Raw genomic sequence first — 14781 nt, 5'->3', positions numbered from 1 at the left:
ACCATATTTAAGGAAGGCAGCAAATGTGCATGCTGGTTATAGTGAATTTCACTGAAATACTCAGCAAAATGGGTCATGGGTATGTTTCTCATACTGTGGTGTTGGACCTATTTATTGCATACCAGGGATCATGGATCAGTTTCAATACATCAAAATACTTGAAGAGGTCATGTTGCCTTATGCTGAAGAGGAAATGCCTTTGAAATGAGTCTTTCAACAAGACAATGACCCAAAACACACCAGAAAGTGAGCAAAGTCTTGGTTCCTGATGAACAAGATTGATGTTATTGAGTGGCCAGACCTCAATCCCATAGGTGACATCAAAGATGTTGTTTCTGAGGCAAAACCCAGTAATGCAGAGGAATTGTCGACATTCCAGTGCAATGGTCCTGGGCTGGAATACCTGTTCACGGGTGCCAGAAGTTGGTCAACACAGATGTGAAGCCGTTCTCAGAAATAATGGTTATGCAACTAAATATTAGTGCAGTAATTCAAAGTAAAGCAAACCCTTGAGACATTTCAGTTTACACAGTACATTTTTTAGTTTGTAAAGAAAAATGCAAATACTATTTTTTTTGAACAGCCTAATATTCCTTTTTCTTCACTTTCTCTAAAGGTATAACACAAACTTGATAAATTTTGGTCATGTTTTGATTTGGAATTGAATGTGCAGTGTTGCCAATGCATTGATATTATGGAATTAAAATTCTAAGGATTTTGAGCAGCATTCACTTTTTTTAAACACACTATTATTCTGGACACAACTGTAGGTGAGAGAGGGGAAGATATGCAGGAAATCGTCACAGGTTGGATTCGAAACCCTAGACCTCTGCGTTGCGGCATAAACCTCTCACTATATGTGCGCCTGCTCCACCAACTGAGCCATTAGTTAAAACTAATTTGTATTATCAATTAATTGTTTAATAGACAAGACACAGAAAGATGAGATGATTTATCTATTAAACAAACTAAAACTGGAAAGTCTCACACGCCTAAGGAGATCTAATCAAACGTTTTGTCAGACCAACAGTCCAAAACATTTTTTTTACTATAATGGAATACCAAGTGGAGAAGTAAATATGTAGCCTTTGTACTTGAAAGACTAATTGAGAATGGTAGTCTTACATTTTTTTCCCCCTACAAAATGGTGATAAAATAGTTGCACCATGTTCAGAGTTCCAGTAATTTTTTCCCCCTCTGGTGTAGAATTGATCAGTTGACAGATCAACAGAAAATCTATAATCTTGACATTAACATACAATAAACTAAATGTTTAAAACGGTTTGTCAAATAAAAGCAATTTTAAGATGTGCCCTTGGGCTTTAGGAATGATGTGCTTTTTCTGATTCATACACAATCAAATGTGAAATATTTCTTTGATTAATGAAAAACAGTTGCAGCGCTAGTTTAGTACCACTTGCGTAGTACTTCAGAGGGATGAACATTTCAAAAAGATTGAAAGTGAAACTATGTTCTGATAATCATTTTTAATATATATTTTTTTTATAAAATAATGAAAACATAATTTACACTTTTAAATGTACAAGTTATTACAACCCAAAGAAAACGTTTAGTCTATGCATCCTGTACCCCTGCCACATGCAGAAAGCACCGACGCACAAACGGGAAAAGAAGCCAGAAAACAACGAGGGATCATACAAATCAGTTTGTACAGAGATCAGAAGTAGTACGGCATACACAAATAAAAACACAGTACCCTCTCATCTTCACTATTGTCTGCAACAGTGGGAATGTGTTTAAAAAATAAATTATCAAAATATTTAACATCTAAAAAACAAACCTAGGTATACAATATTACCAATAACCATAAAGCATTATTAATTTGTTCAACAGGGATCATTGTGTCGGCTATAAATAGCTTAAAATTATACATAACATTATCAAACTTCTTTATATATATAAAGAAACATTGCCCCTTTAACATAAGCAAACCAATGAGACTTGTAGATACTAAGGTCACAGCTACACCTGCGAAGCTGCATGAATGAATGAAGGACTTCCTAAAGAAGGAACAGGAGTGTCACTTGAACTAAAAATGTCCAAACAGGAAATAAAAACAGCTCGTTTTTGAGAAAGATCTGAACCTTATTATAGACTGAATCTGTTTATGAGAAAGTCTGAATCCAAGCAAAAAGGTTCAAATAGGTATAAACGTTACTGGTTATCAAAGTTAGACAGCCCAAGTTGAAACTCTAACTGGCTGCAGAGGAATAAAGGAAGTGGAAACATGAAAGCGGGAAGAAATGGCAGGTTTTCTGCACTCGTTGCCCCCCTTGTGTCATTGAAAAAAACAAGTATTTTTGATAGTAGGAGCGGGCGATATGGATAACATCTTTTGTCACAGCATAAGTCATTTTGTATGAAGATATCAATATAGTCGACTTTATGAAAAATCAATCGAGAAACTGTTCATATTTGTCTGTTTTGGGCGAATCAAGCAAACTAAGTACCTTTATACAAAGTCTTAAATCATAATCATGATTGCCATGAAACAGTCCTGCTAATTGATTTACAAATGTGTCTAAAATGGGCTAATACACCCAGAGATATTAAAGGGATAACTACAATGGTATAAACAGTATGGCAAAACACAACTTGAACATTGTCTCAGGCTACCATGCGTCACATCGCCCACTCCTAACTGACGGTTCAGTGTCATTAACAGCATCTTGAGGAACCTGAGTGAGTTAGGATTTAAAAATGCAACAGTTCCAGTCAGAGCGTGGAAGAAACCTCCTGATGAGAGACAAGTGGCTGTCCGACAGGGAAAGCAGGAGATGACTATTTAGTACAATTTAATCGGCAATATCTAAACTGACGCAGGAAGATGAAGAGTCACCCTCTGCAGGGATGTGTTGTCCATTCAGTACCAGCGTCCAAAAACACACACATTATCTTTGTATGAAAAATAGATATAGTAGACAATAGTGTTAAGCAAGCTAGCAGTATAAATAATGTCTTTTGTGTTCATTAGGGATACCACAGAACACAGGGACAAGTCCTCTCATACACACAGACAGACTGGTTCTGATATGACGGAGCTTCAGTGTTGACGAGTGAGTTTCATGTACAGTACGGTAAATGTTTTCTAGAAGCAGAAGTTCGTGGTGGCACCTTCGCTGGGATTAGTCTGCAAAGAAGACGTTATCAGAAGAACAGTTTGACATCGTGAGGAATACCGTCACTCACTTTATAGTGGAGAGTTGGATGACAAGATTGACATGTTTGTCCGTTAAATATGAGGCTACAGCCAACAGATGGTTAGCTTAGCATAAAGACTCGAAGCAGCCTGGCAAGTCCACTTACCAGCCCCTCTTCAGCTCACTAATTAACACGTTTTTATATCTTAATACTATGAGGGCACTATGTTTGTATTTAAAAACGAGAAGAAAAAATATTGATGGTTTCAGAGGCAAGATAAAATTGCTAATCAGGTCACAGAATCTGATGGCGTATAGAATTTGGTGTAACAACAGGACCAGTTGCCAGGCAACCAGCAGATACTCCTGGAAGTTACAAAAAAAAATAAAAAAAACCCTGTCCTTTTTACAACTTGGTTTTTGTTTGGGATTAGACTAATCAGATATAATGTGTAGATTAGTGAGCTTTAGAAGTGCTGCCAGGCAGAGTCTGTTAACATTTGGACAGAGCCAGGCTGGCTGTCTTCATCTGTATCCAGTTGTCATGCTAAGCTGGCTGTAGCCTATATTTAATGGAAAGTCTCCGCCAAAAAGCCAATACAAAATGTGCACAACTACGGCTTTAAATGTTAGAAAAAAAGATGATTTCTTTTTTTTTAAGACATACTGTGATAACGACGAAAATACGAAATAATTGTCCAGTACGTTAACATCTGAGATGATACGGCACTGCTGAAAACAGTGAAAATGAACTTCAAAACAATGCACCACATTAGAGATATTTCACTAGTAATATGACTGAGCTTCATGACATCGACCATTTACACTCGCTCAACACGCTGATGGCTTGTTTCACATCTAAAGGGCCACAGGTTCATCCACGTAAACGGAGAAAAGAAAAATATTGTGGCCCACAAGTTTTCTTTTTGAAGTAGTTTGTTCATCACTCAAAACGTCCAATAGCAGACCATTCCATTCAACCTCTCTCTCTCTCTCTGTCTCACACCAAAGGGTAATAAAAGGCATCTTGCCTTGAGCACAGATGCGTGTGTCGCACTGTTGTGCCATAATGCTTCTGAGTATTCGCAGTACCATCTCTCACACACACACACACACACACACACACACACACACACACACACACACACCTCTTTAGTACGTCAATATCAGTACAATATAGGTAATATTGATACATGAGAATTGTACCACACAGGCATCTATCTACAGTACCATGTCTGTAGAGATTCCATTACTTCTAGTGCATTCTGGGAGATGCAGTCTGTAATGAGTTTTTTTTTGGCTTACATCGCTGCAGGAACAGTATTAGGCCTCTCCAGGTGATGTAGTGTTCTCTAAAACGGTTTCCTCTCCTACTCGCTCGTCTGGCATAGCATATGTATTTATATATATATTTATGACAGGTATAAGACTTCAGTTTATAAAAATAAACAGGCTCAAAGAATAGAGTGGGAAGTTCTCGGTCTGTGCGCAGGCTTGGTGAGACTTTCTGGGGAGTGTTGCATCTTAAAAATTATTTGTCTGTTTTCTTGCTCTCTCTACGGTTTAAGGCAGTCCAGTGGAAGCTAAGTGAGGTAACATCATTGTGACCTCTGCCGCCGCTCTGTGTGTGCAAGGAATCATGGTTACTCTCACAGTCACCCTCCCTCTGTGACCTGAATCTCTTCAGCTTCTCCTGACGGCATCACTCCCTCTTTGAGTCAGTCTCGTGTGTTAAGGAGTGAGCCTCGTGGTCACGGTCTGTCTTGTCACTGTTAGTAAAAAGCCTGTTGAACTTGCGCAGCTGCTCGCTGGCTGTGTGGCTCTCCTCCTGCAGGCGCTGGTTATTCTCTCTCAGGTTGGCCATCTCTGCCAGTAGAACGACTTTATCCAGCTTCTCCTGGTGGCAGAGATACAGAAACAGGGACTTTTCAGTTAAGTGTGACTGCACGTAAGATGCAACTTTAATTGACACCGTTATCAAAGGAACAGTTCGACATTTTTGGAAATACTCTTATTCGCTTTCTTGCGAGTCAGTTGAGAAGGTCGATGCTACTCTCATTCTTTGTCCGCTAAATATGAAGCGACAGCCAGGAAACTTAGCTTAGCATAACGACTGGAAATGGAGGGAAACAGCTAGCCTGGCACTCTCCTACAGTAACAAAAATCTGCCTACGAGCACGACATGACCCCTCAAAAACAACAATGTGTCATTTTTTAGACTTTCGTATTGATCTTCGTACAAACTAAATAAACAAGATATTAAGCATTGCCTAAAGAGCTTCAGAGGTGCTGGTACGGATTTTTTTTTCTCTTCAAAATGTTCATGTAAATTACTAAATAATATTGACAATGTGTGGCTAAAAAAAAAAAAAAAAAAAAAAAACTAAATTATTAAAGTATGAGACAGAAAATCACATTCAGGGTTAACATTTTGTCCTGGATTTTCTACTTTAATGGTTTAATAAAAGGAAAAATGTAAAAAAAAGAAAACAAAAAAAGATTCTCACTTTCTCCAGATCAGTGTTCAGCTGTTTTAACATCACCTCCAGGTGGTAGAGCCGACCAGACAAATCGTTGGGCACCTCGTCGCTGTAAACACACACACAACACTGAATACTTGGCATAGAACCAACAAACGCGTCAGTCATAAAAGAAAAACACCCACCTCTGCACAGGTTATGTAGGTGGTTAGGGAGGACAGGTTTGACTGTTTGAGTGAGTGCATGAATGCATTCTTTGTGTACGACTGTTTGAGCTAAGCCTCTTCAGTTTCAATAATATATTGAGTGCTGCTCACTGGTAGGAAAAATAAATACCCTGTCTGGCAACACAGAAACTGGCACAACAATTCAAACAACCAACTGTTTACTCTAGTGAGGCAACAGTGGGAGGGGGAAGACAAGCTGGGGATTCAGTTTAAAGTCTGACAAATAAGTAAAGTACCACAAGGTGGCAGTAGTGACAAAGAGCTGTATTCCTGGGTTTCTCTGGTCTGGCTGCACTTCTTTACAACAACACAGCGAGGTTGTCCTACCCGCTGAAGGTCGGTGTGGTCCGTGGTGTTTGAGGAGTCTGAAACTGGACTGGACTGACCACTGGTCTCATGTCTGGACCTCCACCCTGCGGCTCGGTCAGTGAGAAGAGGGAAACTGCCCTTTGAGCTGCAACAGAGACACATGACACGTTCTAAAAGCTGCATAAATGAGTCTTTTTACCCAAGTGTCCCTTGGGGTACATGACACAATATCAGCACAGCACAGGAGGACCCGGCAGCAGGTAAGGTTATGGATCAAGTGCTGGCTTGAGTCAAGTGGGTTTGTCAGTGCTGTGATCGTCTTTGTGGTTGCAGAGGACATGAGGGACGGGAGAGGGAGAAAGAGAGAGAGAGAGAGAGAGAGAGAGAGAGAGAGAGAGAGAAGAAACGGCGGCTGGGAAGCAGAGCAGGCGAACGCACAGATCTCTCCTTTCCCAGGAGTGTCATGTGACAGAGGAGAGTCAATAATCGGATATTTAACAGAAATGATCAACAAGTCAGAGTCTTATGAAGGAGACCTACTGATTTTTTTTTCGTATTGACAAAATGCCAGTACCGTATTTGAGTGCCTTAATTCTCACAGTAAGAATTATGGCGAATGAGCCACCATTGAATGTTTAAAAGTTTTGTAAATTAATAAATGTAAGCATGTACATCCCTAATGCAAGTTGTGTCTAACTAAAAGATAATGGAAGTAAATTAATCTGTTCATTTTAATTATAGCTTATTACACATACACTATGTTTTAAAAGTAGCAAGTAGTCACTGGTAATAAGTCATGAAATGCATTTTTTTGACGCATCAAGATGCATCTATAATCGTTTTATCATCGCATCGTAGCCCTCTGAATCGGAATCAAACCGAAGCGTGAGGTGCCTAGAGGTACTTAATGTTACACCCCCCCCAAACATGCGCAGAAAGAATATATTTATTTCAACCAGAGAGAAACAATCAGAGTTATGTGTATGTAACTTTCAGCCAAAAACAGAATTTATGCAGAATTTTTGCTCCAAACCATAACAGATTTAGAATCTCACACTGAGTTGAACAAACCTAATCCTGATGTGCCTCCATCCTCACCTTCGTAGGCTTTAGCAGCGTTGACCAGGCTGGACCACTCGAGTCCACAGGCTGTGTCAGGAAGAGGCATCAGCCCGGGATCGAGCCTCCTCAGGGGGGGAACTTTGTCTCTAACTTCTGTGAGAGACAGCTCCGAGGCAGACAGAGGCACTGAGGGACAGGAGAGGAGAATAGCTGCAGTGAGTAACCAAAACTCTGCATGAAACATGGACATACAACAATGTTGTCGAAGTTATGAAAGCAACGGTTACTTTTGAACTTATGCATAACAATCCTAATAGGATTGCTTTCACCAATGAGCTCCTTGGATCCCCACAGAATGAAACTTGGCAGCCGATGCCCTCAACACAGCTGTGTTGGCAGCACAAACAAGTTTTGTTCACCTGCGTTAAAAACTAAATGACAACTGTCATGCTGCAGTTGAAACTCACCCTTCTTGCCCTGCATGTGGTTGGAGGAGACGGCGTGTCTGCGTGTGGGCAGCGTGCAGGTGAACAGTACGTCAGTGGGCGTCGTCGACTTCTCAGAGTTGGCGAAGCTGGCCTCTCTGCGCCCGCTGCACAGCGACTCATCTGAAAAGGTGCGCTGCAAGGTTCGCCTGGGAGACTACAGGGGGAAAAGTGACCGAGATCAGAGAGCTGTGTGTGCAAGTTCATCAAAGCAAGACTGGTGACTGATATAATGGTGTCCAGTGTCAAGTGTTCCTCACTGGATCTCTTTGTGGCGCCTCTCCCGGGTTGTCCATGATGATCAGTTTCTTTAGGTCGTCTTCAATGGTGCTTTTGTATGTCCGTCGGGGAGAACGCAGGTCCCTCAGCGAGGCTCGGAGTCGAGGTTGTCCAAACACGTTTTTTGAGTTTGTATCCACCTGCCTGGAGACACGAGACATGAGCACCAAAAAAAACCAAAGCATAGTATGTATCTTCTCCCCACACTGACCCCAAACCATTTACACTTCAAGGCCATTTACAAGTCAGTGTTTCATTAGTCTGACACGTGCCAGATGTCAGGCTTTGCCCCTCCACTTCTGCTATCTGTGTGTTACCGTTCTCAAAAAGCCTTTGCTACAGGAACAATCTCCTAACTACCAAGCTACACGCTGAAAATGGCAACTTTTGATGAACATTTGGATCCTGCAATAGGGCAGGCCTGATTCCAAGGCCCGCTTGGATCTTTCGGTGAATGATTGTAAAGATTTACAAAGAATATGTTTACGGCATTTATTATCTTAGAGGGACCTGCTAGCATGCTTGCCCACTGGTTATGAAAAAAGCTTATTTTTCTTAAAGCTTATTAATAGGAGTCTGATACTGCTCTATCGGGCTGTGATTATTTGGCGTGTTTCAACCGAACCAGGAAAGAAAATGCCTCTGCACTCAATTGGATAGACCTACAACCAATCAGAGCAACGGAGACAGATGTCACAGAAGTTGCAAATCAAAGGCAGGCTTCGACAGAGCAAAGGCGACAGTTTCCGTGTCGTGTGTACGGGTGTGGCAATGTGTATACATACATGATCGCGGGTCTCTGTTCTTCTTTTAAAGTTAATGCGCTGTCGATATCTTCTAGAACAGACGTGATGGCGGAATCTACACATCTCAATTCTCCAGCGGCAGTCATCTTTGTTGTAAACAAATTCAACCCAAGCGCTCTTTGGTGATGTGGTTGATTACGTTACTGTTGATCATCTGTCTATCATCGTATAAAGCCCGCTCTGACAATTTGATTGGTCCAAACAGCTCTGGTTCGAGCATAGGCTAGTTGCTCCACAACGGATCAAGTCCAGACCGAACTTCTCAACCTGAAATGTTGTGGGCGGGGCTAAGTTCGGCTGGCATCCAGGCTAAAATGTTCCACTAGAACTAATTCCTTCCCAAGACTATTCTGCAGAGGCGCTGTTGCTGTGTCCAGAGCTTAGCAGTGTCCAAGACGATTTTGATTGGTTTAAAGAAATGCAAACAAGCTAGAGCATTTTTTTTTCTCTCCTATCCCAGAATGTATGTGTGATGTAACCAGACCTTACACAGAGTTATTCTTATTATTTCATACTTTCCTCTAGTCTTTGTTTTTTTTGTGTATTTTAATTACATGATAATTTTACCCTTTTGTTGAATGGGTCACTTTTTAAGGGCCAAACAGGTTGGGAATCACTGGTTTATACAAAATTAGTATATATGATCCTATTTTGCATCAGAAAGAGATGGATTTTTTCTTGCATGAAGTGCAAAGGAAGAACTCACTCCATTTCAAAGATTTATCATTATGATTTTTACTAAATACACAACGCCGTGGTTTGAACTACAGACTGGACTGAGGAGTGGGGAGTTTTAGATGCACTTTTAAAGTGTGCTTGGTAAACTCCTTATATTTAAACGTGTGATGTTCCAATAACAGAATGTAAGATCGCTGCTCATTGGTGGAGACCAACAAATAAATATGGTCAGAAACGTGAAAACAACCCTGATTTCATTAGTGAAGATAATATTTCTAAATCAAAGCTGCTCATTTGAAGCTCTCAGGCAATAACTTACTTCTTGCTGTTGCTGCTGTCAGAGCTGGATGTCGTGGTTGTGTTTAAAGGTGACGGGCTAGTGTCGCCGTTCTGCCAGGCCGAGTGTCTGCTCTTCCCATAGAAGGCCTTGGGGGCGGAGCTGGACAAAGGGACAGACCTTAACTGAGCTGAAGTGGGTGTTGTCGTAGCGGCTCGGACGGGCCGGGCTTTCTCAGCTGTCGGAGTCCTGTAACCTTGCGGTGTGTATGCCCTGAGAGGACACACAGATATACACAAGATTAATGCATCACAATAAACAACAATGTGAAAATCTGCTGTCTTGACCACAGTTAGCCACAGAAAGATGTTTGGAATTCACCTGCTAACACTGATAAGGTTGGAACTTTTATCGGAGGATACATTTTAGGCCTTTATTTCCTGACAGCTTAGACTTGAAAGGGGAGCGAGAGAGGGAATGACATGCAGAAAAGGGCCGGAGTTGAACCTGCGGCCGCTGCATCGAGGACTGAGCCTCTTTATATGGACGCTTGCTCTACCAGATGAGCTACCCAGGCGCCCAGTTGTTGAAACATTTTTTAGTGAATAAGATTTTCAGAGGCAACTATGGTATAATGACTTCACTCAATATTTGTCAGAAAATAGGCCGCATCTGCTTGTCTACCGTCCTTTTCACAGGAAAAGATTAATATTTATAGTTTATCTCAACAGACAAGTCACAGATAGCTGATATATGATGCAAGTACATTCATTAAATCTAAAAGAACAAGATATTTAGATAAAAAGAAGGAACACGCAGAGAAAATAATATTCTCCAACAAAACAAAAGATTAACGACTTCTGTGGCCAAGTACTCCATTTTACATTATATTGTTTACTATTTGCCCCTTTGAAGATCATTAAAAAAGTCCTTTCTGCCAGCAATGACTTTTAGCATGTTGACACTTTAAAAGGAATAGTTTGACATTTTGGGGAATAACCAAAAATCAGCACCCATAAAGTGTGTTAATTAGTGAGCTTTAGAGGTGCCTGTGGTAGTGTGACTTTTCTTGTTTTTTTATTTATTTATTTTTTACATTTGGACAGAGCTGGGCTAGCTGTTCCCCCGTTTCCAGTCTAACTGTTGGCAGTAGCAGATATGAGAGTGGTATTCAGCTTCTCTCGACCAGAAAGTGAAAAAGCATACTACCGATATTGTCAAACTATTCCTTTAAGAAAGAAGAAAATAATCATGCAAATGAGTGACAGATGTGGGAGAACTTCTGGCATGTAAGGCCACTATAAACATATGACCCAAATGATCAGAGCACAGATATTTTTGTTTTGCTCACAGAGGGTAAATTTAGTTTCTTTTACTGCTCTTTGTATGTGTTGTCTTTCCACATGGTTATATTAATGCATAATTTATTCTTGTAGCATACATCTTCCTTTCCTCCTCTTCATTGATCAGTCAATGAAGATAGAGTACGCAATTAAAGTCAAGGTTGCGTCGTCTGTGTAACAACAGTATCAGATACTATGCTACTGACTAACACTTACTGTAATCCTGTCACCAAAACAAACCAAATACCTTACAACACTATCTGTCTGTGCACAATACCTGTGATGAATCATCTGTGTCCTAAAGCTATTTTAATTTGATGTCTATATTATGTTGAAGGTCCAATACGTCCCAGGCACAGACTGCAACATCATATTCAATGGCACTCAGGGTTTAATCCAACACAGAGCGGTCAAAGCCTGTGCATGTTTGTATGTTGTTTTATGCCTGCGTGCGTCTATGATGTGGGGGGGTGGCAAGTTCACCAGCAGAAGGGATCACGTGATGATCTGTATGTTTCACAAGGATTAGGCTGCTTTAATCCTTAATGTACCCTTTAAAGATAGATTTTCATTTATTAAACTATTGTTAAAAATCTGGTGGTGGTAAGTACGTGCTGATTGGTGCATCATTCCTCAAATAATGCAAAGATTCCTCAAAGCATACATTCTCCATTAGGCTGAGCAGAATTAAACTGCAAGATTTATGACCACAACACTCTCCATACAATAAAAGCCAGCACCTATCTGCTGTGTAACGGAGGTTAATATAAGTTAATATCAGCTTCATAAAAATGCCATTAAAGCTGCATCTCATCATCGAGTCGGTCTCTTACCTGGGTTTGAAAGCATCCATTTTATCAGTGCTGGAGCCCGGAGGCGGGAATGTCCTGGTCTGGTACCCTTTGTTCTGATTGGCTGCAGCTGGTATGATGGGCGAAGACTCTCGTCTCCTCACTTCTCCGCTGCTGCCGCTGCTCCTTCCCACGGACAGCTCTGGGACGCCGCTGTAGGCCGCAAAGGAGTGCATGGGCTTATGGGACTGGCTGTTGGACATGTTTCCGGGGCGATTGTTGTTGTAGTGGGTCGAGGCGTCAATGCCGCTGTCGTTAGACCCCCCCTTGTTGAGAAGGTCGGGGTCAGGGTCGGCTGGGTCGCCGAGGCAACCCCCGCCTCCTCGCTCTCCTCCAGCTCCTCCGTCGAACCAGCGCTCGTCGCTGTGGCTGCTGGAGGCGTTACTGGACAGAGTGTTACTGCTGGAGTGGCTGGAGTACTGAGTCTCGCCCTGCAGAGGACAAGAGCGCAACATTTAGACACGCTCACAGAGGCAAAGAAGATGAACAAATGAGAAATGATGACGAGCCTGACCTTCGAGTGTCTGTTTGGAGAGTCTTTCCCAGGGACATCCTGTCTGGTTAGTCTCCTCTGCCCTCCTCCACCACCTGGTCCCCGAGACGTCGCTGGGACATGCCAGAGGGGTTCTAGACAAAAAAACACACAGACACTCACAGGATTAAAGAAAATTACACTGAAACTCCATGGTTGGCAAAGAGGATTAAATACTTATAGCACATTTAAACACTGACCTCCACCCACCAATGCACATAATCAGACTCCGTTATCTCTACTCTACTGTGCAACACACACACACACACACACACACACACACCCCTCCCACCCACCCACCCTTTGACACAATATAGAGAGTTTGAATGTAGTTAAATAAAATAACAAGTCTGATTAAGTTACAACCAGCAATAAATAATTTGTTGGCCACATATCAAAATGGCGTACATGTAAACAAACTTGCCTGTTTACACATCAAGCAGATAGGGAGCAACATTATCATTCATGTTTTTGGCCACCTGATGAATGTAAGTCCAATAATCACTCTTTTAGCTCTGTGTTTGACCTCTACTACCAACTGAGAAAAATATCTGCACCACTGTGTTAACCACAATGCTAGTTGCCAACTGTTTCTGTCTGCTGTTTGGTGCGCAGCAGGTGGCGTACAGTGGGGTTTTTAAGAGCTTTTCACTGAAAATGACTGCCTGCTGCGGCCGAAAAACGCTGATGAGAGCCGTGAGAGTGAATCAAAAGAATAACATTGCAGCCGGAAAACCAAAACAAAGAGCTAGAAACGCTAAAACTTTAAAGACCTGAGGGGAGCTGCAGATCTGTGGGTTCATCACTATAAACACTTTTCACATACGTAGTACATAAGTAGTCATTTGATCCACGGTCAATATAAAAAGATAGATTATAGGAGCTTGATAGAAATGCAGCAAGTACACAACTTATTGAACATTAATTGCTTGCAGTTTTTTGAAGGTGGTGTACCTGTTTTGCAGCGCTCCATGGTGCTGTCCTGACTGGTGAAGCCTGAGGAAGACTCTCCGCTTGAGTTGATGTCCACACTGAGGTGGGGCTCATAAGGCAGCAGGGGGCGCTGTCCTGCACCATATCTACACAGATGGATAATAGTAGGAGGGAAGGCATTTTTAAACTATATATATATATATATATATATATATATATATATATATATATATATATACACACACACACACATACAGTACAGGCCAAAAGTTTGGACACACCTTCTCATTCAATGTGTTTCTTTATTATGACTATTTACATTGTAGATTCTCACTGAAGGCATCAAAACTATGAATGAACACATATGGAATTATGTACTTAAAAAAAGTGTGAAATAACTGGAAACATGTCTTATATTTTAGATTCTTCAAAGTAGCCACCCTTTGCTTTTTTTGATAACTCTGCAAACCCTTGGTGTTCTCTCATTGAGCTTCATGAGGTAGTCACCTGAAATGGTTTTCACTTCACAGGTGTGCTTTGTCAGGGTTAATTAGTGGAATTTTTTCCCTTATTAATAAAAAAGCAAAGGGTGGCTACTTTGAGGAATCTAAAATATATCCTTAGCAGCGGTCTGTTATCAAGAAATAACAGACCGCATTCTACATTAGAATTCAAGCAAGCCATGTAATAAATATAGCTATATATATATATATATATATATATATATATATATAGGGCTGTCAATCGATTAAAAAAAATTAACTAATTAATTGCACAATTTGCTGTAATTAATCGCGATTAATCTCTTTTTTAAATTGAGACTGAAGCTTGTAATAATGGATATTTAAATGCTAAATCACTTAACTTTGCAAATATGAAGAAAAAAACAAACAAGGAAATGTTCTGCTAAGTTCAGAATGTTTAATATCTTTCAGAACAACAGCAGCAACAATTTGGCTTATTTAGTCTTGCTGAAGGCTGCTGAAACGGCTAGAAACTGTCTGACTTGAGAGCAGTTTTTTGCCACCGTCCCCGGCTGCTGTCACCTGCTCTCGTCTACTTTACAGGCGAGGCGCAGTTCATCTCCAACGAGCCTATGTTCAGTCGGCGGCAGGGCAGTCGGGACTCACCCGGAAATGGCGAGCGGAATGAGGTGACTAGTCTCTCAAAATCTGATGAAAATCTTTTAAAATGACCTTTGTTGAGCTGAAATGAAGACAGATTCAGCAACTGCACGGCCTATTTCTCGCTTAAAATGTTTTCAGAAACATGTTTCAGTGAACTATCTTAGTACAATATGAGATCGTATTCTGAACGGCCGCCATGACAGTCTGGCTCTCAATATCCGGAGAAAACAA

General features: G+C 41.1%; 1 protein-coding gene across 1 annotated transcript in view; it reads right to left on the bottom strand.

The window, feature by feature from the left end:
• Positions 1-1537: 1537 nt before the first annotated feature.
• Positions 1538-14781, bottom strand: part of sipa1l3 (signal-induced proliferation-associated 1 like 3) — an 82237-nt gene continuing 68993 nt past the window's right edge. Inside the window, 10 exon segments of the mRNA XM_028573194.1 lie at positions 1538-5058; positions 5669-5750; positions 6196-6322; positions 7276-7425; positions 7707-7881; positions 7985-8147; positions 9807-10037; positions 11941-12389; positions 12473-12585; positions 13445-13569. Of these exon segments, the coding sequence (XP_028428995.1) occupies positions 4864-5058; positions 5669-5750; positions 6196-6322; positions 7276-7425; positions 7707-7881; positions 7985-8147; positions 9807-10037; positions 11941-12389; positions 12473-12585; positions 13445-13569 (1810 nt within the window). The 3' untranslated portion in view covers positions 1538-4863.

This window comes from Perca flavescens, chromosome 3 (assembly GCF_004354835.1).
Source record: "Perca flavescens isolate YP-PL-M2 chromosome 3, PFLA_1.0, whole genome shotgun sequence".
NCBI lineage: Eukaryota > Metazoa > Chordata > Actinopteri > Perciformes > Percidae > Perca > Perca flavescens.
The sequence above is the reverse complement of the archived record's forward strand: the minus strand, read 5'-3'. Positions and strand labels throughout refer to the sequence as shown.